This window comes from Sus scrofa, chromosome 7, assembly GCF_054392235.1.
Source record: "Sus scrofa isolate SSC_HxYL_T2T_F1_AM1 chromosome 7, Sscrofa_HxYL_maternal_Yorkshire_Landrace_v2.0, whole genome shotgun sequence".
NCBI classification, from domain to species: domain Eukaryota; kingdom Metazoa; phylum Chordata; class Mammalia; order Artiodactyla; family Suidae; genus Sus; species Sus scrofa.
Genome location: NC_139389.1, coordinates 91,933,738 through 91,954,556, shown reverse-complemented (window position 1 = coordinate 91,954,556; position 20,819 = coordinate 91,933,738). Strand labels below are relative to the sequence as shown.

The 20,819-nt window shown below is 41.9% G+C and overlaps 1 protein-coding gene across 10 annotated transcripts in view; it reads left to right on the top strand.

The window, feature by feature from the left end:
* The window catches only part of RYR3 (ryanodine receptor 3), a 568,796-nt gene that overhangs the window by 309,284 nt on the left and 238,693 nt on the right, over positions 1–20,819 (top strand). For all 10 annotated transcript variants that reach the window (XR_014810912.1, XR_014810914.1, XR_014810913.1 and 7 more), the window contains exons 19-21: positions 1,189–1,381; positions 15,222–15,438; positions 19,414–19,518. Coding sequence is in view for 6 of the 10 variants with exons in the window: in XM_084969350.1 (XP_084825476.1) it covers positions 1,189–1,381; positions 15,222–15,438; positions 19,414–19,518 (515 nt within the window). In the remaining 4 variants the exon portion in view is untranslated. The remainder of the gene's footprint in view (positions 1–1,188; positions 1,382–15,221; positions 15,439–19,413; positions 19,519–20,819) is intronic.

The window sequence follows — 20,819 nt, the reverse complement described above, 5'->3', positions numbered from 1 at the left end:
GGCATTGCTTTGGTTCTGGTGTAGGCCAGCAGCTGCAATTCTGATTTGACCCCTGGCCTGGGAACTTCCACATGTTGCAGGTACAGACCTAAAAAGGAAAAAAAAAAAATCTATTTTGAATGTGTATTACTTCTGTGACCAGAAACAAGTTATATTTTTATAAATGTTTTGCTTGAAACCCCCTTTAATACCTAACTTTTGCCCTTTCACTGCTCTTGTCCCAGTAGAACTGAAGACTTGTTAGGGGAATGGGCAGAGTGGTTATGATCATTTATTTTCACAATGTCCAGAATAGAATGGTACGATATAGGAAACCTGGAAGATGATTTTTCTCACACTTTAAGTCAGGTCAGAAAGTGACAAATCATCTTAAAGATACGCAACAATGAAAGAAATCATGCTGCTGTGATGCACAGGGAACTATATCTAGTCACTTGTGATGGAACATGATGGAGGATAATGTGAGGAAAAGGATGTATATATATATATATATATATATATATATATATATATATATATATACATATATGCACACATTTATATGTATGACTGCAGCAGAAAATGACAGAACATTGTAAATCAACTATAATAGAAAAAATCTTAAAAAAAAAAGGACTCAGCAATACAGAGTATAACGGACGATGTGTTCCCTTGCCTCACTGAGGTAATAAAATTCTTTAAAACAGCAAGCAAAATAAGCTGCCGTGCTTCGTGGCTGGATGGCCTTGCTCTTCCTCACTTTAATGGCTCCTGCATCCAGGGCTGAAGAGCCACGGCTTTAAGAGGAGATAAAAAAAAGTGCAAGGTTTTTGGGCATCTGTGGATAAACACACACGCAGATGCACACACCACCACCCCCACTGTAGGATGCACACCCAGCAACGGAGTTTGCCCATTACTTCAGCCACCAGGCCAGAATCTGAGTGCATACTGACTGGGTTGAATTCTTGTTTGTTCTCATTCCTGGCAGCTTGAGAGTTTCCTCTGGGATTCATCTCATTTTGGGCTGCCCACTCACAAAGCTTAGGAAACCATGTCTCGTTGCTCACCTCACCCAGGGAAAGCACCATCGCATCTCCAAGGCAACAGACCTCCTATGTGCCCTCCTTTCTCCCCACCTCCCACGGGTGGCCTGGGAGCATTTCCTCCAGAGTCCCACACGCCTTCTTCCTGTTCTTTGCTTGCCAGGTCGCATACCCAGAGCTGTGGCCTCCATCAACCAGCACCTCCTGAAGTCGGACGATGTGGTGAGCTGCTGCCTGGACCTTGGAGCACCCAGCATCTCCTTCCGTATCAACGGGCAGCCTGTGCAGGGGATGTTTGAGAATTTCAACACAGATGGGCTCTTCTTCCCTGTGGTGAGCTTTTCAGCAGGTGTCAAGTAAGTTATGGCTGTGATTTCATGGAGAGTAGCTGTTCCCCCCACCTGCCCACCACTTCTGTAAGCTGGGGAGCATCATAATCTCCTTCAGGGCTCAGCATCATGAGCCAAACTCCCCCAAGAAAGTGATGGCGAAAAGGGAGAAGCAATTTAGAGTCATGTGTTGAACACATACTTCCTGCCAGGGTTTATATAATAGTATTCTCTGGGAGTTCCCGTCGTGGCGCAGTGGTTAACGAATCCAACTAGGAACCATGAGGTTGCGGGTTCGGTCCCTGCCCTTGCTCAGTGGGTTAACGATCCGGCGTTGCCGTGAGCTGTGGTGTAGGTTGCAGACGCGGCTCGGATCCCGCGTTGCTGGGGCTCTGGCGTAGGCCGGTGGCTGCAGCTCCAATTCAACCCCTAGCCTGGGAACCTCCATATGCCGCGGGAGCGGCCCAAATAAATAGCAAAAAGACCAAAAAAAAAAAAAAAATCCTCTGATAAATAGTAAGGCAAATAAGATAAATCCTATGGACAAAATTACTTCAATAATTATAAAAAGTATTTCATGCTCATTATAAAAAACTTGAAAGACATGGTTATAGATAAGACAGTATCACCCATAATCCCAGTGTTTAGTTATAATCTTCATTAACGTTTAGGTGTATTTTCATTGTCTTTTATATTACAGATATATGTATTTTTTTAATTGACATCACACTAAATGTGAAGCTTTATGTCTTGATTATTTTTCACTCAACGATAAGTAAGGAGCCATTTCCTGAGTTATTAAGTATCTTCCTCACAATGATTTCTTTTGATCATATAATATCCTTTTATTTGGTTGTCCTATAAAATAACCATTACTTTGTGTTAGACTTTTGTGCTGATTTCATTTTTATTGTTATAAATAAAATCATCATGAACATCCTGGAGGAGAACACTTTGTCTGCATTTCGTTTAGTTCCTCCTAAAAGTAGGTCAAAAGGTATAATCTTTTTCAAGTATAAAGTTATAATCTCGTGACCATCGATTTTCAGGAAGATTGTATGAACGGTTCCAAATTCATTATCAGCAATTCTGAAACCGTGTAAACTCATTTTACTGCAAAATCTGACCTGGACTCCTTTTGTGGCAAAAACTATCATCAACAGAAATGAGGCCATTTTCAGTCTTTCATTTATTCTATTTCTTGTGAATATTTACACGTTTAACTGCAGGAATATCAATGTGTTTGTTATGGAGTGTGGCCTCTCACCTAGCTGGAGGTTCTAGTTAATACATACTACGTGCCTTAACTTCTGTCTTTTTTAAAATCAAAAGAATTCTCAAGTCTGAACACAACTCCAAAAGCTTTAGGTAAAGGATTTGGGCCTGTAGTATCATTTAAAGTAACATATAGGAATACCCAGCTGACTGGATCGTCATTAACTTTTACTGTTATTGGTTATTTGTAATCTTTGCTAATTGGAGAAAACTGAATCTTGAAGTTTTAACTTCCTGTTTATTTGATTACTGTTGTGGTTAAACATTTTTATGCTTATTGTTCTTACATATTATTTCAATTCAATATTTTTTTATTTTTATAGTGATTTTTATTTTTTGCATTATAGTCGGTTTACGGAGTTCTGTCAGTTTTCTACTGTACAGCAAAGTGACCCAGTCTCTCTCTCTCTCTCTGTCTCACACAAACACACTCTTTTTCTCACATTATCCTCTATCATGCTCCATCACAAGTGACTAGATATAGTTCCCAGTGCTATACAGCAGGATCTCGTTGCTTATCTATTCCAAATGCAATAGTTTGCATCTATTGACCCCTGATTCTCAGTCCATCCCACTCCCTCCCCCTCCCCCTTTGCCAACTGGGTATTTTTTAAATTCTGTTTTTTCAGCCTTTCAGTATTAATTTGGGGGGCAATTTTTTATGTATTAAGATTGTTAAACTATTGTCTTATTGCTTTCAAATATTTTCCCAGTTTGTGATTTACCTTTTTTTTAAAAACTCTATAGGGCTACACCCACTGCTTATGGAGGTCCCCAGGCTGGGAGTCTAATCAGAGCTATAGCTGCTGGCGTATACCACAGCCACAGCGATGCCAGATCTGAGGCATGTCTGCGACCTATGCCACAGCTCATGGCAGTGCCAGATCCTTAACCTACTGAGTGAGGCCAGGGATGGAACCCACATCCTCATGGATCCTAGTCGGGTTCATTAACCATTGAGCCACGACAGGAACTCCGTGACTTACCTTTTGTGATTTACCTTTTTACGCTTAGGATTTTTTTTTTCCTGTTGTTTTTGGTTTGTTTGCTTGTACCCTTTTACAAAAGTAATGCATGTCAAAAAAAAATAAATAAATACCAAGAGCCCATTAATCGTAGCACCTAGAGATAATCATTACCTTTTTATTTATACATCTCGATAATTTCATATTAAATTGGGCTTGTACTATGCATGCTATTTCTTCATACTATTGTTAACTATCATGTTTGTTGCTCTGCCCCTTTCCTTGTGCTCATTGGATGCTACATGAATTATTTTAATCTGACAATACATTGTAACATTTGTAATGCAAGACCTCATTATAACTCTTTTGTCCCCAAATTTTCTTAGCCATTCTTGATTTCTGCTTATTAAAGAAATCATGATTGAGTGGGAAACTAGAGTCAGTAGAGTGAGAATTATACAGATTTCCACTGGAAAGGGCCACGAAAAGAAGAGAGTTGTATAGAGCAGATGCTTTGATCTGGGACCTTAAAAAATTCATCTGAGAGCTTCTAGTATCCAAGTGATGATGGGACTTCCAGAGTGACACTGCTGTGATAGGCTCAGCTCCTCATGTAGGTTGATAAATCAGGACATATTTATATATTTTTTATTAAAGGATAATATTTTCATTTTGTGTCAACTAAATAAACTAGGAATAAAGGACTATCCTTTGGATATGATATTTAACCCCTTGAATTTGACACAGATATGCAGATATACATAGTATACAGCACAGGTGTGTATCTTGTTTTATTGCACTTGGCAGATGTTGTGTTTTTGTTTTTGTTTTTTTTTTTTTTTTCTCATCTTTTTGCTATTTCTTGGGCCGCTCCCGCGGCATATGGAGGTTCCCAGGCTAGGGGTTGAATCGGAGCTGCAACTACCAAGCCTGCACCACAGCCGCAGCAGCATGGGATCTGAGCCATGTCTGCCACCTATACCACAGCTCATGGCAATGCCAGATCCTTAACCCACTGAGCAGGGCCAGGGATCAAACCTGCATCCTCATGGATACTAGTCTGGTTCATTAACGCTGAGCCACGATGGAAACTCCTCACAGTGTTATTTTTAAATTAATACATGTACATTTTTTAAGACAGACTGCTATTGTGCACTTAACAGATTGCAGTATAGTGTAAACATAACTTTTTATGCAATGGGAAACCAAAAATTAATGTGACTCATTTTTTTGTGTGATACTTTATTGTGGTGGTCTAGAACCAAACCCACAATATCTCCCAGGTATGCCTATAATGTATGTTGACAATCTCTGGTACACAGTAGCAGCATATGCACACCTACATACCTACACACATATACAGACATATTTATGAACATACCCATGTAGATGGATACAATATATTGAAATTAGGCATTTTCACTGTTTGAGGTCCTTGTAACAAATGAAGAACCATTCTAGTAAAACCTTAGTAGGACTGCAAATGTACACATCACAGGTTCAAGCCAGAGACTTTAACATCAGCCCCAGGGACCATATTCTAAAGAGTTGAGGGTTCTTTACCTGTGTTTCTCTGTGCTGATGAAAGCTAGTGTAAGCCTCATTGTACACCTTCCCCACTCCACTCCCTGGGAGTAAAGAGGATGAGCAGAAACCTAAATCCAGTATCATAGCATTTAGATCACCCACCTGCTGACTCAGTGCCTTCTCTGGGGAAGTGGGGTCACTCAGAGCAGTGGGTTCCCAGGATTACACTTGGTAGTTAATGGCTTTGGTCACCCAGCATCGCCGCTGTTCCCTTCTTTGTTTTGATGACATCCTACTCACTGGGGCCTGCTGATGTTCAAAAAAAGGACATTACTTCATCAGACAGAAGTGCTTAGCTAGAAGGCAAATCTTTGGGGATGAGGTCTTTCCCAGTCTACTGGCTAATGGATTTTTTCCTGTGTATTCTGTGTTTAGTGAACAGTATATCCAATCTCACATGTAACATAATGATTTTTAATCATTAGCTCATTCATCCACCTCTATCAGAGCCATGAGATAGGACTTTCTAATTTATTTTTTAATTAAGTATAGTTGATTTACAAGGTTGTGTTAGTTTTAAGTGTGTAGCCCGGTGATTCAGTTACACACATATATGAATCTGTTCTTCTTCAGATTCTTTTCCATTATGTATTATTACAAGATATTGAATATAGTTCCTTGTGCGGTCATTGTTGGTTGTCTATTTTACATATAGTAGTATGTTTCTGCCAATCCCAAACCCCTAATTTATCTCCCCCCCCTTCCCTCTTTGGTAACTATAAGTTTGTTTTCTCTGTCTGTGAGTCTATTTCTTTTTTGAAGATAAGTTCATTTGTGTCATATTTTAGATTCCACATATAAGTGTTATCATATTGATATCTGTCTTTGGCTTACTTCTTTTCGTATGATGATCTCCAGGTCCATCCATGTTGCTGCAAATGGCATTATTTCATTCCTTTTAATGGCTGAGTAATATTCCATTGTATACACATATTACATCTTCTTTATTCATTCATCTGTTGATGGACATTTAAGCTGCTTCCAAGTCTTAGCTATTGTAAATAGTTCTGCTATGAACATTGAGATATGATTTTTGAGTGTGTACCTTTTTGTTGTTGGGGATTTTTTTTCTGTTGGCAAAGATTGCAGCTGGCTGGAAAAGAAATATGAAAGGTATTCATTATGTAGAAGATGTTTCTAGCATTTTATGTCCAGGTCAAAGGATCATGCAGCCTTCTCAGTGCACAGGAAAAAAGAGAAGCAAAACTCCGAGATAAGAAAAATGAAATGTCTAACCCATTTATAAGGCACACCTGCTGAGAGAATTTAAGAATCCAAGTTAACTGATGTGTTAAGTTGAAAAGTTAACACCTTAGACATAAGAACTTCTTGCTTATAGTGATTATGTGGTAAGCGAAAGAGTAGTGTCAGGGGCCTTGATGCCTCTTAAGCCTCCTTTCTATCAGGAAGATATCACCTGATATTTTGGTTCTTAGAACATGAGTGGTTTGAGGATAGATGGAATCCCAGTTGCCTGCCTACTTGGGAAATACATTTTGCTGAAGTACACCCAGTCTGTCACATGATGTCTTTGCTCAGGATGCATGCTGGTCCTGTGTTAGAGCAGCCAGTTGGTCCATGTTCACTTTTGAGCAAATGGGATCAACATACGAGTACTTACTCTTACATCAACTCGTAAAATGTGATTTGGTGCTGAAACTTAGCACTTCCTCTCTCTACTGCTTTAGCTCAGTGGTACAAAAAGCTCGAAAGAGAAAGCAAGATATTAATTCCAAGGTAATTAAAGTATCTTGTTGAAAAATAAATGCATTTATGGAGTTCCTGCTATGGTGCAGTAGGTTAAAAATCCAACTGCAGCAACTCAGTCACTGCAGAGGCATGGATTTGATCCCCAGCCCAGTACAGTGGGCTAAGGATTTGATATTGCTACAACTAGCTGGCTTAGGTTGCAGCTGCTGCTCAGATTCAGTCTCTGGCCCAGGAAACTCCACTTGCTGCAGATGCAGCCATTTAAAAAGAAAGAAAGAAAAGAAAGAAGGAATGAAAGAGGGAGGAAGAAAAGAAAATAAAAAAGAAAGGAAATATATTTAATAATGAAATTGAAAAGAAATTACTGTCTTCAGCGGATACAGTAGAATTCTTGCCTAGTTTTTAATAGTGTCTCTCCTGGCTAAGTGCAAAGTTATGCCTATCTGGAAAGGGATTCTTCTCCCATCATAGAAACATTCAGAATTTTCTCCTATTTATCTTCAACTTCTGTGTGGCCTCTAAATTTGATTTCTCTCTTACAGCCCCATTTCCTCCTCTTTAATTGTCTTGAATTTGTCACTCCCATGATTATTTTTATGATTACAAACCATGTTGTTAATAACACCTGATTAGGATGTCCCTGCCAGCAGTCATCAGAGAGCAAAAATCTTTTTCAATTAGATTTACCCACAGTGAATGCAAAAGCAGCATGAGCAACCCAATCACAAATCAATATGCACTCTCTGTTCTGTCATGAATATGCCTTCTTAGTCTCCTGCTCACCGTGGTTTGTTTGTGGGTGGTATTATTAGTGCAGCAGGTCCTCAGGATAACAACCCTCTTCGTTCTGGGACAGAGTTTGGGATGAGGCATGTGTACCTTGGAACCCACCCAAAAGGTTGAATGACTTTGATGCCAGGAAGCTCTTATTCAAAGATAGGGTCACTCTGCCAAAGGCACATGTCCACATGGGGGCGTTACACAAAAGCCGCAGTGTCTAGTGAAATTGGGGTGCTACTTTTAGTTTTGCAGAAAACCAATGCGTTTGTCACCATGGTGGAATATATTTTGTGGCTGTGGGTATGTTCCCCATAGATCTACTTATTCGCCTTATATACCTCTTTTACCAGCCTTTTCCAGTTTATAAAACAACAGTATCCAAAGGTGGTTGGTATTTTTACAGTTGCTATTTGTTTTCTCTTGGTATCCACCAGACTTGGCTAACATTCACGTAACCAATAGCTTAGCTATTTCCAGCTCGCTGTGGTCAATGCTGTGGAAATTATTGCTGAGATAAATATACTTCAGCGGAGAACATGATGAGCACTAGCTGGATTGCCCTGGGTTCTCATCAAACACTGGCCAGAAAGAAATATGAATGTGGGAATGTACATAACTCAAATTGTTCTCCCGTCTTAGCGATACAGACTGAAGACAGAATTATGAATCATGACTTGCGAGTTGAATTCAGATCAGCAAATGCTTACTAATTCTTTCTCTTCCCAACCACAGCCTGTATCGTTTTCTTCTTTGAAACACTATCCCAACTCCTGGGAGGGATTCAATAAGAATAATGAGACATCTAGTAAGACTGAAATGACTTCATAGTTTGCTAGTAAGCTATGAATAAGGGAACCTAGTCATCCCTTTTAAGCATAGTAAAGATTGCTTTGACTTTACTCTATTTTTCACTCATGGGTCAGTCTTTCAAATTTGGGGATTTACTGTACATATTTTCATCTCTAAATGCAAATCTGGGAGTTCCCGTTGTGGCTCAGTGGTTAGCGAACCTGACTAGCATCCATGAGGACATGGGTTTGATCCCTGGCCTCACTCAATGAATTAAGGATCCAGTGTTGCCATGAGCTGTAGTGTAGGTCACAGACACGGCTCAGGTCCCAGTTGGACCCCTAGCCTGGGAACCTCCATATGCCACTAGTGTGCCCCTAAAAAAAAGAAAGAAAAGAAAAAAAAACAAAGGCCAAAAAAAAAAAAAAGCACAAATCTTAAAAGATGACATTGGAAATGCTAGCAGAGATTTTTCAACACAGTTTCCTCTGTTTTTAAAGTCAGACACGTAAATAAAAAATTCCTCTGCACGTCCCCAAACTGCACTACTCCCAAGCGGCTATTACTGAAGCTATTGCTCATCTCTGAAGTAGAGAAATATAAGGACACAGTCACTTACTGTAATCACTTCAGGAAGAAAAAGCCTTTGAGAGCTGATGGAATGTCTGAGTTGAGGAAGAACCCCAGAAAATGATATAAGTGCTTTAGTGGAAGAGATTAAATTGATTAATGAAATCGATTTTTTAAATCCATTAATATAGAGAAAAATCTGAGGATGAAGAAGAACTAATTTTAATGAACTCCATTCTTAAATTATCTTTTTTCAATTTGACATTTTTTGTGATGCTAGGAGGTTCAGCAAAGCCCAAGGGGCAGGGAAGAGAGGTTTACATTCTAATTGGAAATTTCTCATTGACGAATGAGACAAAGGACTTAAAAGATAAACAGTAAGTGCCAGGTAAGAGATTTATTGGAAGAAGTAGACTAGAAAGATGTAATTTTGTTGTTTTTCTTTCCACCCCTTCAAGTCCATGCTCTGGACTCCTAAATAAGTTCTTGGGCAGATCCCGTAGCCTTATTACTCCTTTTAAGACCAGGCATCATCTTGCCAGTACTTCCCATCATGACTCAGTGGTAATGAGCCAGACTAGCTCCATGAGGATGCAGGTTCGATCCCTGGCCTTGCTAACTGTCTGAAGTATCCAGTGTTGCTGTCAGCTGTGGTGTAGGTCGCAGATGTGGCTCAGATTCCACATTGTTGCAGCTATGGCACAGGCTGGCCGCTACAGCTCCAACTTCCCCTAGCCTCGGAACTTCCATATGCCACAGGCCCTAAAAAGACAAAAAAAAAAAAAAAAAAAAAAAAAAAGAAGTTCTATCTATTTGAATAGTATAAAAACTGCAGATTTGTGTCCAGTTGATGTTTGAGCCCTTCCCACTCCCCCTGCACTTTGAGGTCAGGCTTCTCTGTGGCCAGCCAGCTCCTGTCTCAGGCCCCTCTAGGCTCCACCCCAGAGCCAAGGTGCCTGGGTGGTGGGCAGATCCGTGGAGTTGACGCAGCTGTCTTGTGGCATCAGGTCTTTTGCAGCAGTTACACAACTGCTGCATCTTTCTTTTCAGAGGCACTCTGTGGCTTTCTTGGAGAGCCCCCGGCTGGAAGCATCTGACTTCAGTTCTCTTGACAAGGCTTTACCACCTGTGCTGGCAGCTCCCTGCTGGTTGACTCCAAACCTCCCTCCACTTATCCCTCTCCCCTTCCCCGTCCCTCCTCCATGGGCCTCTCACCTCCCCCCAGCCCCTGGGTTTCCGATCTCTGCTCAGTCATAGCCTTTCCAGGAAGAATTCCTTTCTGATGGCTGGCAACTGGCCCTTTTCTGTCTCTGCTCTGTCATGAGACAAACTTGTCCCTCACCACCCATTCCAAGGGACACACACAAGTTTCTGAATAGCTCCTTAAAGCCCTCCTGTGACTCCCACTAGGAAAGAATCATCCCTTTCTCCCTGTTGGTTTTCTCCAATGGAACTCTTTACCTCTCCTACCAGCGTGAAGTGTCAGGTAGGCTAAAGCCGCACTGCTTTCACAATTTGGGGACAGATCCTTGTAGTTGGTCCAGCACTTCATTTCAGGATGTGAAGATATGGGCATACTCTGAACCCTCTGCTTTTGGGACTTCTGCTAAAACTCAGGCAGAGGGGATCCCATTTTAATAGCCTCACATAATGAAAGTGGGTTTCAGCAGACTCACATACATGGAGAACAGACTTGTGGTTGCTGAGAAGGGAGAGAGTGGTATGGACCAGGAGTTTGGGGTTAGTAGATGCAAACTATTACATTTAGAGTGGATATGCAAATGAGTTCCTACTGTAGAGCACAGGGAGCTATATCCAATCTCTTAGACCATGATGGAAGATAGTTTAAGAAAAAGAATGTATATATGCTTATGACTGGGCCACTTTGCTCTATAGCAGAAATTGACACAACACAGTAAATCAAAATTTAAAAAGTGTTTTAAATAAAAGTAAATTAAAAATTAAAAAAAAGACAATTTCCCAAAAAATGGTTTTGGATACTTTCTTTCTTTCCTTTCTCTCTTTCTTTCTTAGGGCTGCAGGTGCAGCATATGGAAGTTCCCAGACTAGGGGTTAAACTGGACCTGCACCTGCTGGCCACAGCCACAGCCACAGCAACAGCAACACCAGATCTGAGCTGCATCCATGACCTATGCTGCAGCTTGAAGCAACGCCAGATCTGAGCTGCATCTGCGACCTTTGCTGCAGCTTGAGGCAACACCAGATCCTTAACCCACTGAATGGGGCCAGGGATCGAACCTTCATCCTCAGGGATACTAGTCAAGTTCATTTCCACTGAGTCACAATGGGAACTCCCTATTCTTTCTTTCTTGCGATTGTTCCCTTTAAACCTGTATTTTATCCCTAGATATTTCCTTTGACCTTGTGGGTTGTCTTCAGCGGGAGTTTGCGGGAACCACCCATATTGGTGGTGGTCTGTTGGAGCCCTTCCCACAGACTGGGCAGCAGGGGAAGGAGTGACAGATGGCCCTATGCCTGCCCAGCTCCTTACCAGCCCCGCCTGCTGGGGAGCAAGGCTCCTGTCTGGCGGGGCTGGGAAGCTACTCAGGACGGTTCCTTGTATCCACTGATGCACAGCATAATGGCATTGGAAGACAGAATGCTTCAGTAAGCAGTAAACACTGATTTCTGGCTATGTTAATTTTTCATTGTATAGCCTTTGCGGCCATATGAGGAGAGCAGGTTAAGATTTATAAGCAAATTATCCTTCTCCTTTTAATAACTGAATATGAAGGCAGCCTTGTTCTCCTTAAGTGCTACATGGATTTCCCCCTTTCTTGTTATCTCTCCAGAAGACAACAGCAGATTTTAAAACATAAGAGAAATGTTAAAAGTAAACAGAACTGGCAGGAGAGTTTATGAATAATTAAGTCCATCTAGAAGTCCTTCCAGGAGATCATTTACTTGGATTGGAATCTGTATTCTAGTGAGTAACAAAGAATACATACCCTTGCTGGACAAGCTTCTGGGCATTCAGCTCTTTACAGGAAGGATACACAATGAGGAGAGGCAGAAACCTTCCCACATTGATTCTTTGCTCAAAATGATTCAGTTTTACCCCATACTTTTAACACATCAGTAACACAATCTGTTATGTTGAAATTGAATTTTGGAAAGTTCTCCGCAAATCTTAAGGCTTAGTCATTATTTCCTGAAGGTTCTCTAAATTAGTAACATTGCAGGCTAATGACTCAATTTTGTTCTAATGTCATTGTTCATATTCCTAATACACATAGATCGTGCCCTATTATATAACTTTTAATGTAGGCACATTCACAAGGGGCAATTGTGATTCTAAATCTATATCGTTGTTTAGTACTTTAAAATGGGAAAGTGGGAGGCTTCCTATGATTTCTATAATTAATTTTAAAACAGCATTTTATAAAATGCTATTTGGATAAAGAATTTGTTTTTATTGGGGACGGGGGGGACCCTTAATGTCTTTTACTCAGATTTTTATTTTCCAGTTTAATCATGAGGCTGTTTCCACAATCATAACTACTTAGCCAATACTGAGACCCTCTTGCAAGGCTGCCCCACCAGGATATTCCAGTTAGAGGAAGTGAGACCTGGTGGAGGGTGTTTTTTGTAAGAGCTTTGCTAAATCACGACCTTTCCCACACACACCTAACCACCCTCCACACATACAGGTCCACTCCATCACCCACTCCTAACAATCCTAATTCCAAAACAAATCAGGATCTAACTGCTTCTTTCCAGCTTGTCCTTCATCACCTTGGTCTAACCCACCCTCATGTCCCACTGGGAGTGGGGTGGTGTCAGCTGTTTCCAAGTGCCTCCTAATTGGTCCCTAGACCTGTCTACATAGGGCAGCTAGAAGAATCTTGTATTTCTTCTTTTTAAAACCCCTCTGCAGTGCCACACTTGGAAGAAAACCCCAAGTAATCCAGCCATGCCCCCTCCCACCTCATCTCTGGCCCCCTGGGCTCTCCATGTCCTCACCCACACTGTCCTCCACCCAAGCGCTTCCCTACCTCAGGGCCTTTGCCCATGTTCTTCCTCCAGATTTTGAATTCATTGGCTCCTCCTCTCCCTCATGGTTAACAGAAGTGTCTCCCTCCTCAGCCAAGGCTTCCTTGACTCCTGTTTAGGACCCTCCTCCTTCCCCGAGCTGTTTCACATCACCCTCTTTAGTCCCTCATCAGATGTCTCCCATTTAGTAATTATGTCTGTTTGTCTAGTTGGATACCTGCGCTGTGACACCAGGCATTCTTTGTTCTTTGCTGAATCCCCAGTGCAGAGAACTGTGCAAGTCGTATGAACTCAGTAAATAGTTGTTAAGCAGAGGGAAGGAGGGAGGGAGTAAATGGGTATAGCCATTATGTATGTGGATGTGTTTTCCCTGTGTGAAATTATTGTTGACCTGCAGGGCTGAATTTCTTGCCATGCCTTAACTACTTAAAACTGCAGTTATATTTTCTCAGTTTAATGTGGTTGCAGTTGATTTGCAAAACCTATCTTTCTAGTCACAGTCCTAAGAACTTACAAAGTGTCATGTTGAAATAGTTCGCTTTCACTCTCTTCTTGCAGAGGAACTTTGGGCTCTGAACCTAACCCTAACCTAACCATACGTATGGGCTGGCATTCAGCCAGAATGCTGAATTAAAATATTGCAAGGCTTCAGTGTGGTGATAATTAGTGTCTGCCATGACTGCGGGCCCGCGAATGTCCTACCCTCTTCCTTGAGAGGTCCCTATGGTCACTACTAGAGTCAGGATGTCATGCTGGATGCCAGCAAGGTGGTGGTAACCCCCAGTAGGCACCCTTTGACCCCCCACACCCCATGCAGCTGTAACCACTTGATGATGCTTCTTCACAGTCACCCTCATATGGCTTCCTTAGCGAACTGCAATTTCTGCACTATAGTATTTCATTTTTTAAAAAAATGTTTTTACTAAAGTAAATTTACAATGGTGCGCCAATTTCTGCTGTACAGCAAAGTAAACCAGTCCTACATATATAATACATTCCTTTTCTTGCATCATCTTCCATCATGGCCATTCCCAAGAGATTGGATGTAGTTCCCTGTGCTAAAGCGTAGGGCCTCATTGCTTATCCTTTGTCAACCACAAATCTGTTCTTTATGTCTGTGAATCTGTTTTGTGGATAGATTCATTCAAAAAAAAAAAAAAAAGTTCCTGTTGTGGCGCAGTGGTTAACGAATCCAACTAGGAACCATGAGGTTGCGGGTTCGGTCCCTGCCCTTGCTCAGTGGGTTAAGGATCCGGCGTTGCCATGAGCTGTGGTGTAGGTTGCAGACGCGGCTCAGATCCCGAGTTGCTGTGGCTCTGGCGTAGGCTGGCAGCTACAGCTCCGATTGGACCCCTAGCCTGAGAACCTCCATATGCCATGGCAGCGGCCCAAGAAATAGCAAAAAAGACAAAAAAAAAAAGATTCATTTGTGCCATGTTTTCGATGCCACATATAAGTGATATCAAATGTTATTTGTCTTTCTGAAGTACTTCATTTATGAAGAGAAGAGAATCTCTATTCTCATACTCTATTCTCATATGAGAATCCCTAGTTGCATCCATCTTGCTGAAAATGGCATATTTCATTCTTTTTATGGCTGAGTAGTATATTATTTCTATTAATGTCTCCTAGCACAAACACCATTTCTGTTTAATACTCTCATGTTGCTCCATCCTTTGCCTGTGCCTTGAAATAAGAACTTCTTATTTTCCCCAACTATTTGTATCATGTTTTCTTTCATTGTTGTGAGAGTAGTCTCTCAAATAAAAAGACTCGAAGTTCTCATGCTGTAATTTGAATTCTTTTCAGAGAATAATGTCATTATCATTATCATTGTTACTCTTTTCAAACTCTAGTATTAATAGCTATAATAATGATCCCCCCACTAGAATAAGAATGGACTTGATTTTTAAAATCCAATGGTTTTAATGTATAAGTTAATTTTTAAGAACTTAGCCGCCATGGTCAACTGAGGGCCATAGGGGTCATGAATTGACACTCACCTCTCTCCACTGTTTGTTGCATACTTTAGGGTGTTCTCTGTGATGAATCTGAAATTGTTCGCATCCCAACAGAATAATTTGGGTGGGAGGGAGCTGATCTTTAACTTTCATTTATTTGGGCTGGGGTATATGTTTTTTTAACCCCTCCCTTCCTGATCTCTCCAAATCACACAGAGTACGTTTCCTGATGGGTGGACGTCATGGAGAATTTAAGTTCCTGCCTCCTTCTGGCTATGCTCCTTGCTATGAAGCCTTACTTCCAAAAGAAAAGATGAGACTGGAGCCTGTCAAAGAGTATAAACGTGATGCTGAAGGCATTCGAGATCTGTTGGGTACCACACAGTTCCTCTCCCAAGCTTCTTTCATCCCGTGCCCCATAGACACCAGTCAGGTACGTTCAAGCCGCCCACTGGAGGCAGCCCACAGAGATGATGTAATAGGCCAAAATCTTCCTTCTCTCTGTGTTGTCTTTGAACCATTCCTATCATATGTTCTACAGCATTGTTGTGTAACATGAACAACATTACACAGTTCTACCATATGCAAAGATTGAGCTCTTTAAGGGTTTTGCAACCCACAAACAAGTTGGGTACTTGCTTCATGCAAGACACTGTACTTGCTCTGGGGGGCATAGGCGGAAGTGCCTCAGTATTCTCTGGGAATTCACAATCAGGTTGAAGAAATAAATACATTGTGTTTTTAAAGGCTGGGTTAACATGCAGAATAAACAATATGCACAAGTACATGCTTGAGACATCCTTTCAGCTAGAATTTTTTTCTAAAAGTCTGTATAGAGAGGATAGAATCGGTCAGGACCTTTAATAAACGTAAATGAGGGGTATCCAGGGGCGAAGGAACAGGAATGAGATTAAATAAGGGCTTGGAAATAGAGACATAAAGTAGGGATGGCAATGACTATTTTCCTGTGGCTGGACCCTTGGTGGAAGAGGACCATTCAGAGAAGAGTGGGAGGCAAGCCTGCAAGAGACAGTGACAAGCATGGAGGTCTTTGACCCTGGCGATAAATGGACATTTTCTTTCCCTTTCCGGGGTCTCTGTTTTGAGAGAGACATTCACATGGCTATGACAAGGGGCCTACAACAGCTTTCAGTGCCTCCACCACGCCAGTGCTAGTCACATCACTATTCTAGATGTCAGAGAGAACAAGGGTTTGAGGGCCCACAAAACTGTATGAGGTGTTTCGTGGACACAAGGCAACCTGTGCCCAGACAGGGAGAGGAGGTGCTCATGGACATGATTCCTACTTCTCAGTGCTGCCCTCCTTACCAAGTAGTCAGAGAAGTAACAGTCACTCAGACAGGGCTTCCTGGAGGAAGCAAGCCTCAAGGAGGGGAGGTTTTGATGCAGGAGAAGAAGAAGGACGACTGAAGCATGAGAAGAGTTTCTAAACATGCAACATCAAAGATTTAGAAGTCAAAGATTGGAGGTAAATCGACAAGCCAGAAGAATTTTGATGTCTGGATCCAAAGCTGAATTTGTACAGACCTTAGAGAGAGGGAAATGTTGCTGGGAATCAAATAAGGACGTTCTCATTGGAAAGGTACAGTTTGTTATTTTGAATGAGACCTTGTAATTTTTTAGAATCTATCATGCTGTGAAATTGTTGCAAACAAAGTTAAATATATGATACACAGTCAACTCCATCCTACTGGGGCACATTAAACAGATTGCAGATGAAGTATGGCTAACGAGAGCCCTATCCCTTTGGCGTTAACAGTACCTAGTGCTTGAAGCATCCCCAGGCCCTCACTGAGAGTTGGGAGGAAAGAGCCCAGCTCCCAAGCAGACCTTCCCTGGGGGCCCCAGATAACCAGGAGGCAATTGTCACGCCAGTGTTACTCTATCTCACCTCTTGAGATCACTGAAATTATGTTGTAGGACTATTTGTGGAGGCTTCATTCCACACGCCGCTCCCCCCTTTGCCAAAGCATGTGGTTCTTCATGAAAATCCCTTTCAGGCTGTGATCCACAAAGGAGCATTTAGTCTAAACAGATTATCATAGTTAACCAGTAAAACCCCAATACAGTTATCATTTGTTTGCAAGTGATTTTCCCCATCTTGCTTCTTATCAAAACGTTATGCCACTTTTCAATAATAAGTTGGTTTTTAAAAGAATATCTTGAGTTGAAAGGTAAGTAGGACCCATAGTTTAAATATTTCATTGCTACTTTTCTCTATGGTCTTCTTGTGTATCACTTGATGATTTTTCTACAAAGAAAAAATTTTTCTCCACGAGCTTCTCCCCTTCAAAATAATTGCAATTTTTAGGAGTTCCCATTGTGGCACAGCAGAAACAAAACTGATAGTATCCATGAGGATGCAGGTTCAATCCCTGGCCTCACTCAGTGGGTCGGGGATCCGGCATTGCCATGAGCTATGGTGTAGCTCAGGGGCTACAGCTCCAAGTTGACCCCTAGCCTGGGAACTTCCATGTGCTGCAGGTGCAGCCCTAAAAAGCAAAAATAATAATAATGATCATTGTGATTGTTATAAATAATGGAAACACTAATAATCATTATAATAGAGCAAGGATTGTAGGAACCAAGGAATGATACGGAAGGGAAACAGGACCAGTGTGCTGGCCCCCTAAAAGCAGGTGGCTGTTTCTTAGTCTCAACTGATTATGACCAGGCAAAAATGTGTGGCCAGCGTTAGTAACCTTCCAACTGGTCAAGAGAAATTAGAAATCTGGATTTTCATATGAAATCTCTCATTTCTTAGGAGCTCTCAATAAATGAAAGTAGTAATAACTTTTTTGTTATTAATGTAGTAATAGTAAATTAAAGAAAATAAGAGGGGGGAAAAGGGAAACAATTTATGACCTCTGTGGGGAGAGATGAGCAACATAGCAGGAAAACAGAAACTCTCCCTGAAGGTACCTAGGGAAGACCTCCCAAAGGTAGTGAGACATTTGAGCTAAATCGAGAATGATAAATGCTGTGGGTGTTTGTATTAAAATCAGAGCCAAACAGCAGTTAAAGGGGTAAAAAATAGATTTTACTTAGAAGGAAAGGGAACTCCAGGAGAGATCTGGGGTCCTTTCCAAATACAACACAAACAAGTGGGGATTTACAAGCAAGAGCAAGTTTAGGGTTGGGTGGGCATGTCAGTGATGGAAAATCACTCTGAGGAACATCAGGGGTTGGGGTAGATTCTTGCTCAAGTGACCTAAGGAGATTCTTACTGAAAGCAGGTCAGAGTGATCTGATATCACCTGTGGGAGGAACGAGGATGAAGAAATTTGATCAGACATGGAGGGTGATCAGATATCAAGGCTGTTGGATGGTCACTAAACTGATAGAGCGAGATTCTTGCTAAAACTGGGGTCTTGAGGACAAGGCCTAGGGATCAAGTCTAGTCAAAAATGGCTCAGAGGCATGCACCTAGAACTTGGTCAAGGAGAGATGTCATCACTTCCATGTGGCATAGAGAAAAGGGTGGTATAACTATTATGCATATCATGAGGACTACTAATGAGAATAAAGGTGGCATATGTAAGGGCACAGCACTGTGAGACAGTGTGGTCTTTCAGGTGAATATCAGGAGGTGGAAAGGATGTGTTTAGGAGGATCAATATAAGAAGCCTGAAGTCTGGCTCTATATGCTCGGTGAATACATCTGGTCTGTGTCTTACGAGTGTCAGAGGGACACTCAGGAGGAGCGTGTTTTGATGGGCTTGTGTTATTGTGAGCTCATCACTCTGGCCACAGTATGAAGAAGAGATTGGTGGGGAGTTGAGGAGACCAACTATGAAGCTCTTGTAATGGTCCAGGTAGAAAATAACAAGGTTGAGTAATGTAGAGGAGGGAAACATTCAGAAAGATGCTTAGAACATCAACACGTTGGGTTTTGTGACTGATTAGGTGTGATTGCACCAAGATGGAGGGCAAGGGGTGTAATACCAAGAAGGAAAACCCTGAGTTGACTTCCAAGCTTGGGACAATGGCAGGGCTATTCAACAAAAAGAGAAAATAAGAAAAAAGTTTTGAAGGAAAAATTATGAATTCAGCTTTGAATAACATACTGAGTTCATTTTGGTGGGAGAATCCTGCAGGCAGTTGGGACAGTGGGTCTGAACTTCAGGAGAGACCATGGCTGGAGGCTGGTTGGTGGGTGGCAGGGAGGGACCATCTACAGGTGGAAGAGAACCCCCAAGGAGGAAGCATAGACGAAGGGAGATAAGGTCCAGAGGGATCCAAGAAAGGAAAGAATTTCTAGAAGCAGCCCCTTCTGGATGACGTGTAGTAATTTAACTGAGCAACTGATCCATCTAGACTTTATGACAGATTTCAGTACAGGTGATTCTTGCAGTTCCAACTTTTCACTTGTTCCTTTTCCTTTTAGGTGGTTTTGCCACCTCACCTAGAGAAGATCCGAGACAGGCTGGCTGAAAACATCCATGAGCTTTGGGGAATGAATAAAATAGAGCTTGGCTGGACTTTTGGCAAGGTATATGTTTGAGTGGCTGGGTGGGCTGGAGGGTTGGATTGCCTCATTACCTGCAAGGGTTCTTCAGAGACTCAAATGACATGGAAACCTCATGGTGCCCAAACCCGCTGCTTCTTCCTGACCCTCATCCAGCTAGCACTGCATCCAGCATCCTTGCCTTGGGGTTTGTCCAGCTGCAGTCAGGAGAACTGGGGAGTCCAGCTCTGCACAGACAGACCCAGAAGTCCATCTCCTTCTTACTCCCAAACGCTGGGCTTTTTCTTTAGGGAATATCGTGTGCAGTCATCCCTCAGAGCCCTCACACCTCCCCTTCCCTTCCAAAAAAGCCATCCTCTCTGCCTGGGGAGTGAAAAGAGGCTGATTCATTATTGTGGATCAGGATTTGTTTAATGTGGTTTTCAGATGTAGCACAAAGATGAATGGACACTCCGAGAAGGTTAAGGAATCTCTTTCACTAGAAAACATTTTTCAAAGAGGATGTAAATTGACTTTGTTCTGTGATTTGTGTAAGATCATGTCTGAAGACAGAAGGACCCATGATTCTGAAGCTTCCTCTGACCCTGACACTCTTAGTTACTGTAAAGGTCTTTGAACTCGAGCACTTATATATTCAAAGAGCTCCCACAAAGATCCTCCTTGTATATGACCACCTCTCTGCTGTGTGCTTTTCAAATACCATACACCTCTCCTTTGAGAATGAATCACAGTTGCAATCCTATGTTTATTTCGATGATGATTTTATCACTACCCCATCAGACTTTCTCCTTCATGGCACTGGGGCTATCCTGGCTCACCATTGAACTCCTAATGTCTAGCTCTCTGCCTTCCCCATAGGAGACATTCAGCAATGTTTGCTGAATGAAAGCATGAGTTAGTTAATACCTGGATCTGCACTGTCCAAAACAATGGACATGGGTAGTATGTGGCTACTGAACACTTGAAGTGTGACTAGTCTGAATTGAGATGTGCTCTTAGTGTAAAATGCATGCTGGGTTTCAAGACTTGCATTGAAAAACTGATATAAAATAGCTCAAAAATAATTCCTGCTGTTAATTACTTATTAAAATGGTAAGATGTGGAGTTCCCGTCATGGCACAGTGGTTAACAAATCTGACTAGGAACCATGAGGCTGCAGGTTCGATCCCTGCCCTTGCTCAGTGGGTTAACGATCCGGCAATGCCGTGAGCTGTGGTGTGGGTTGCAGACGTGGCTCGGATCCCGAGTTGCTGTGGCTCTGGCGTAGGCTGGCAGCTACAGCTCCGATTAGACTCCTAGCTTGGGAACCTCCATATGCCACAGGA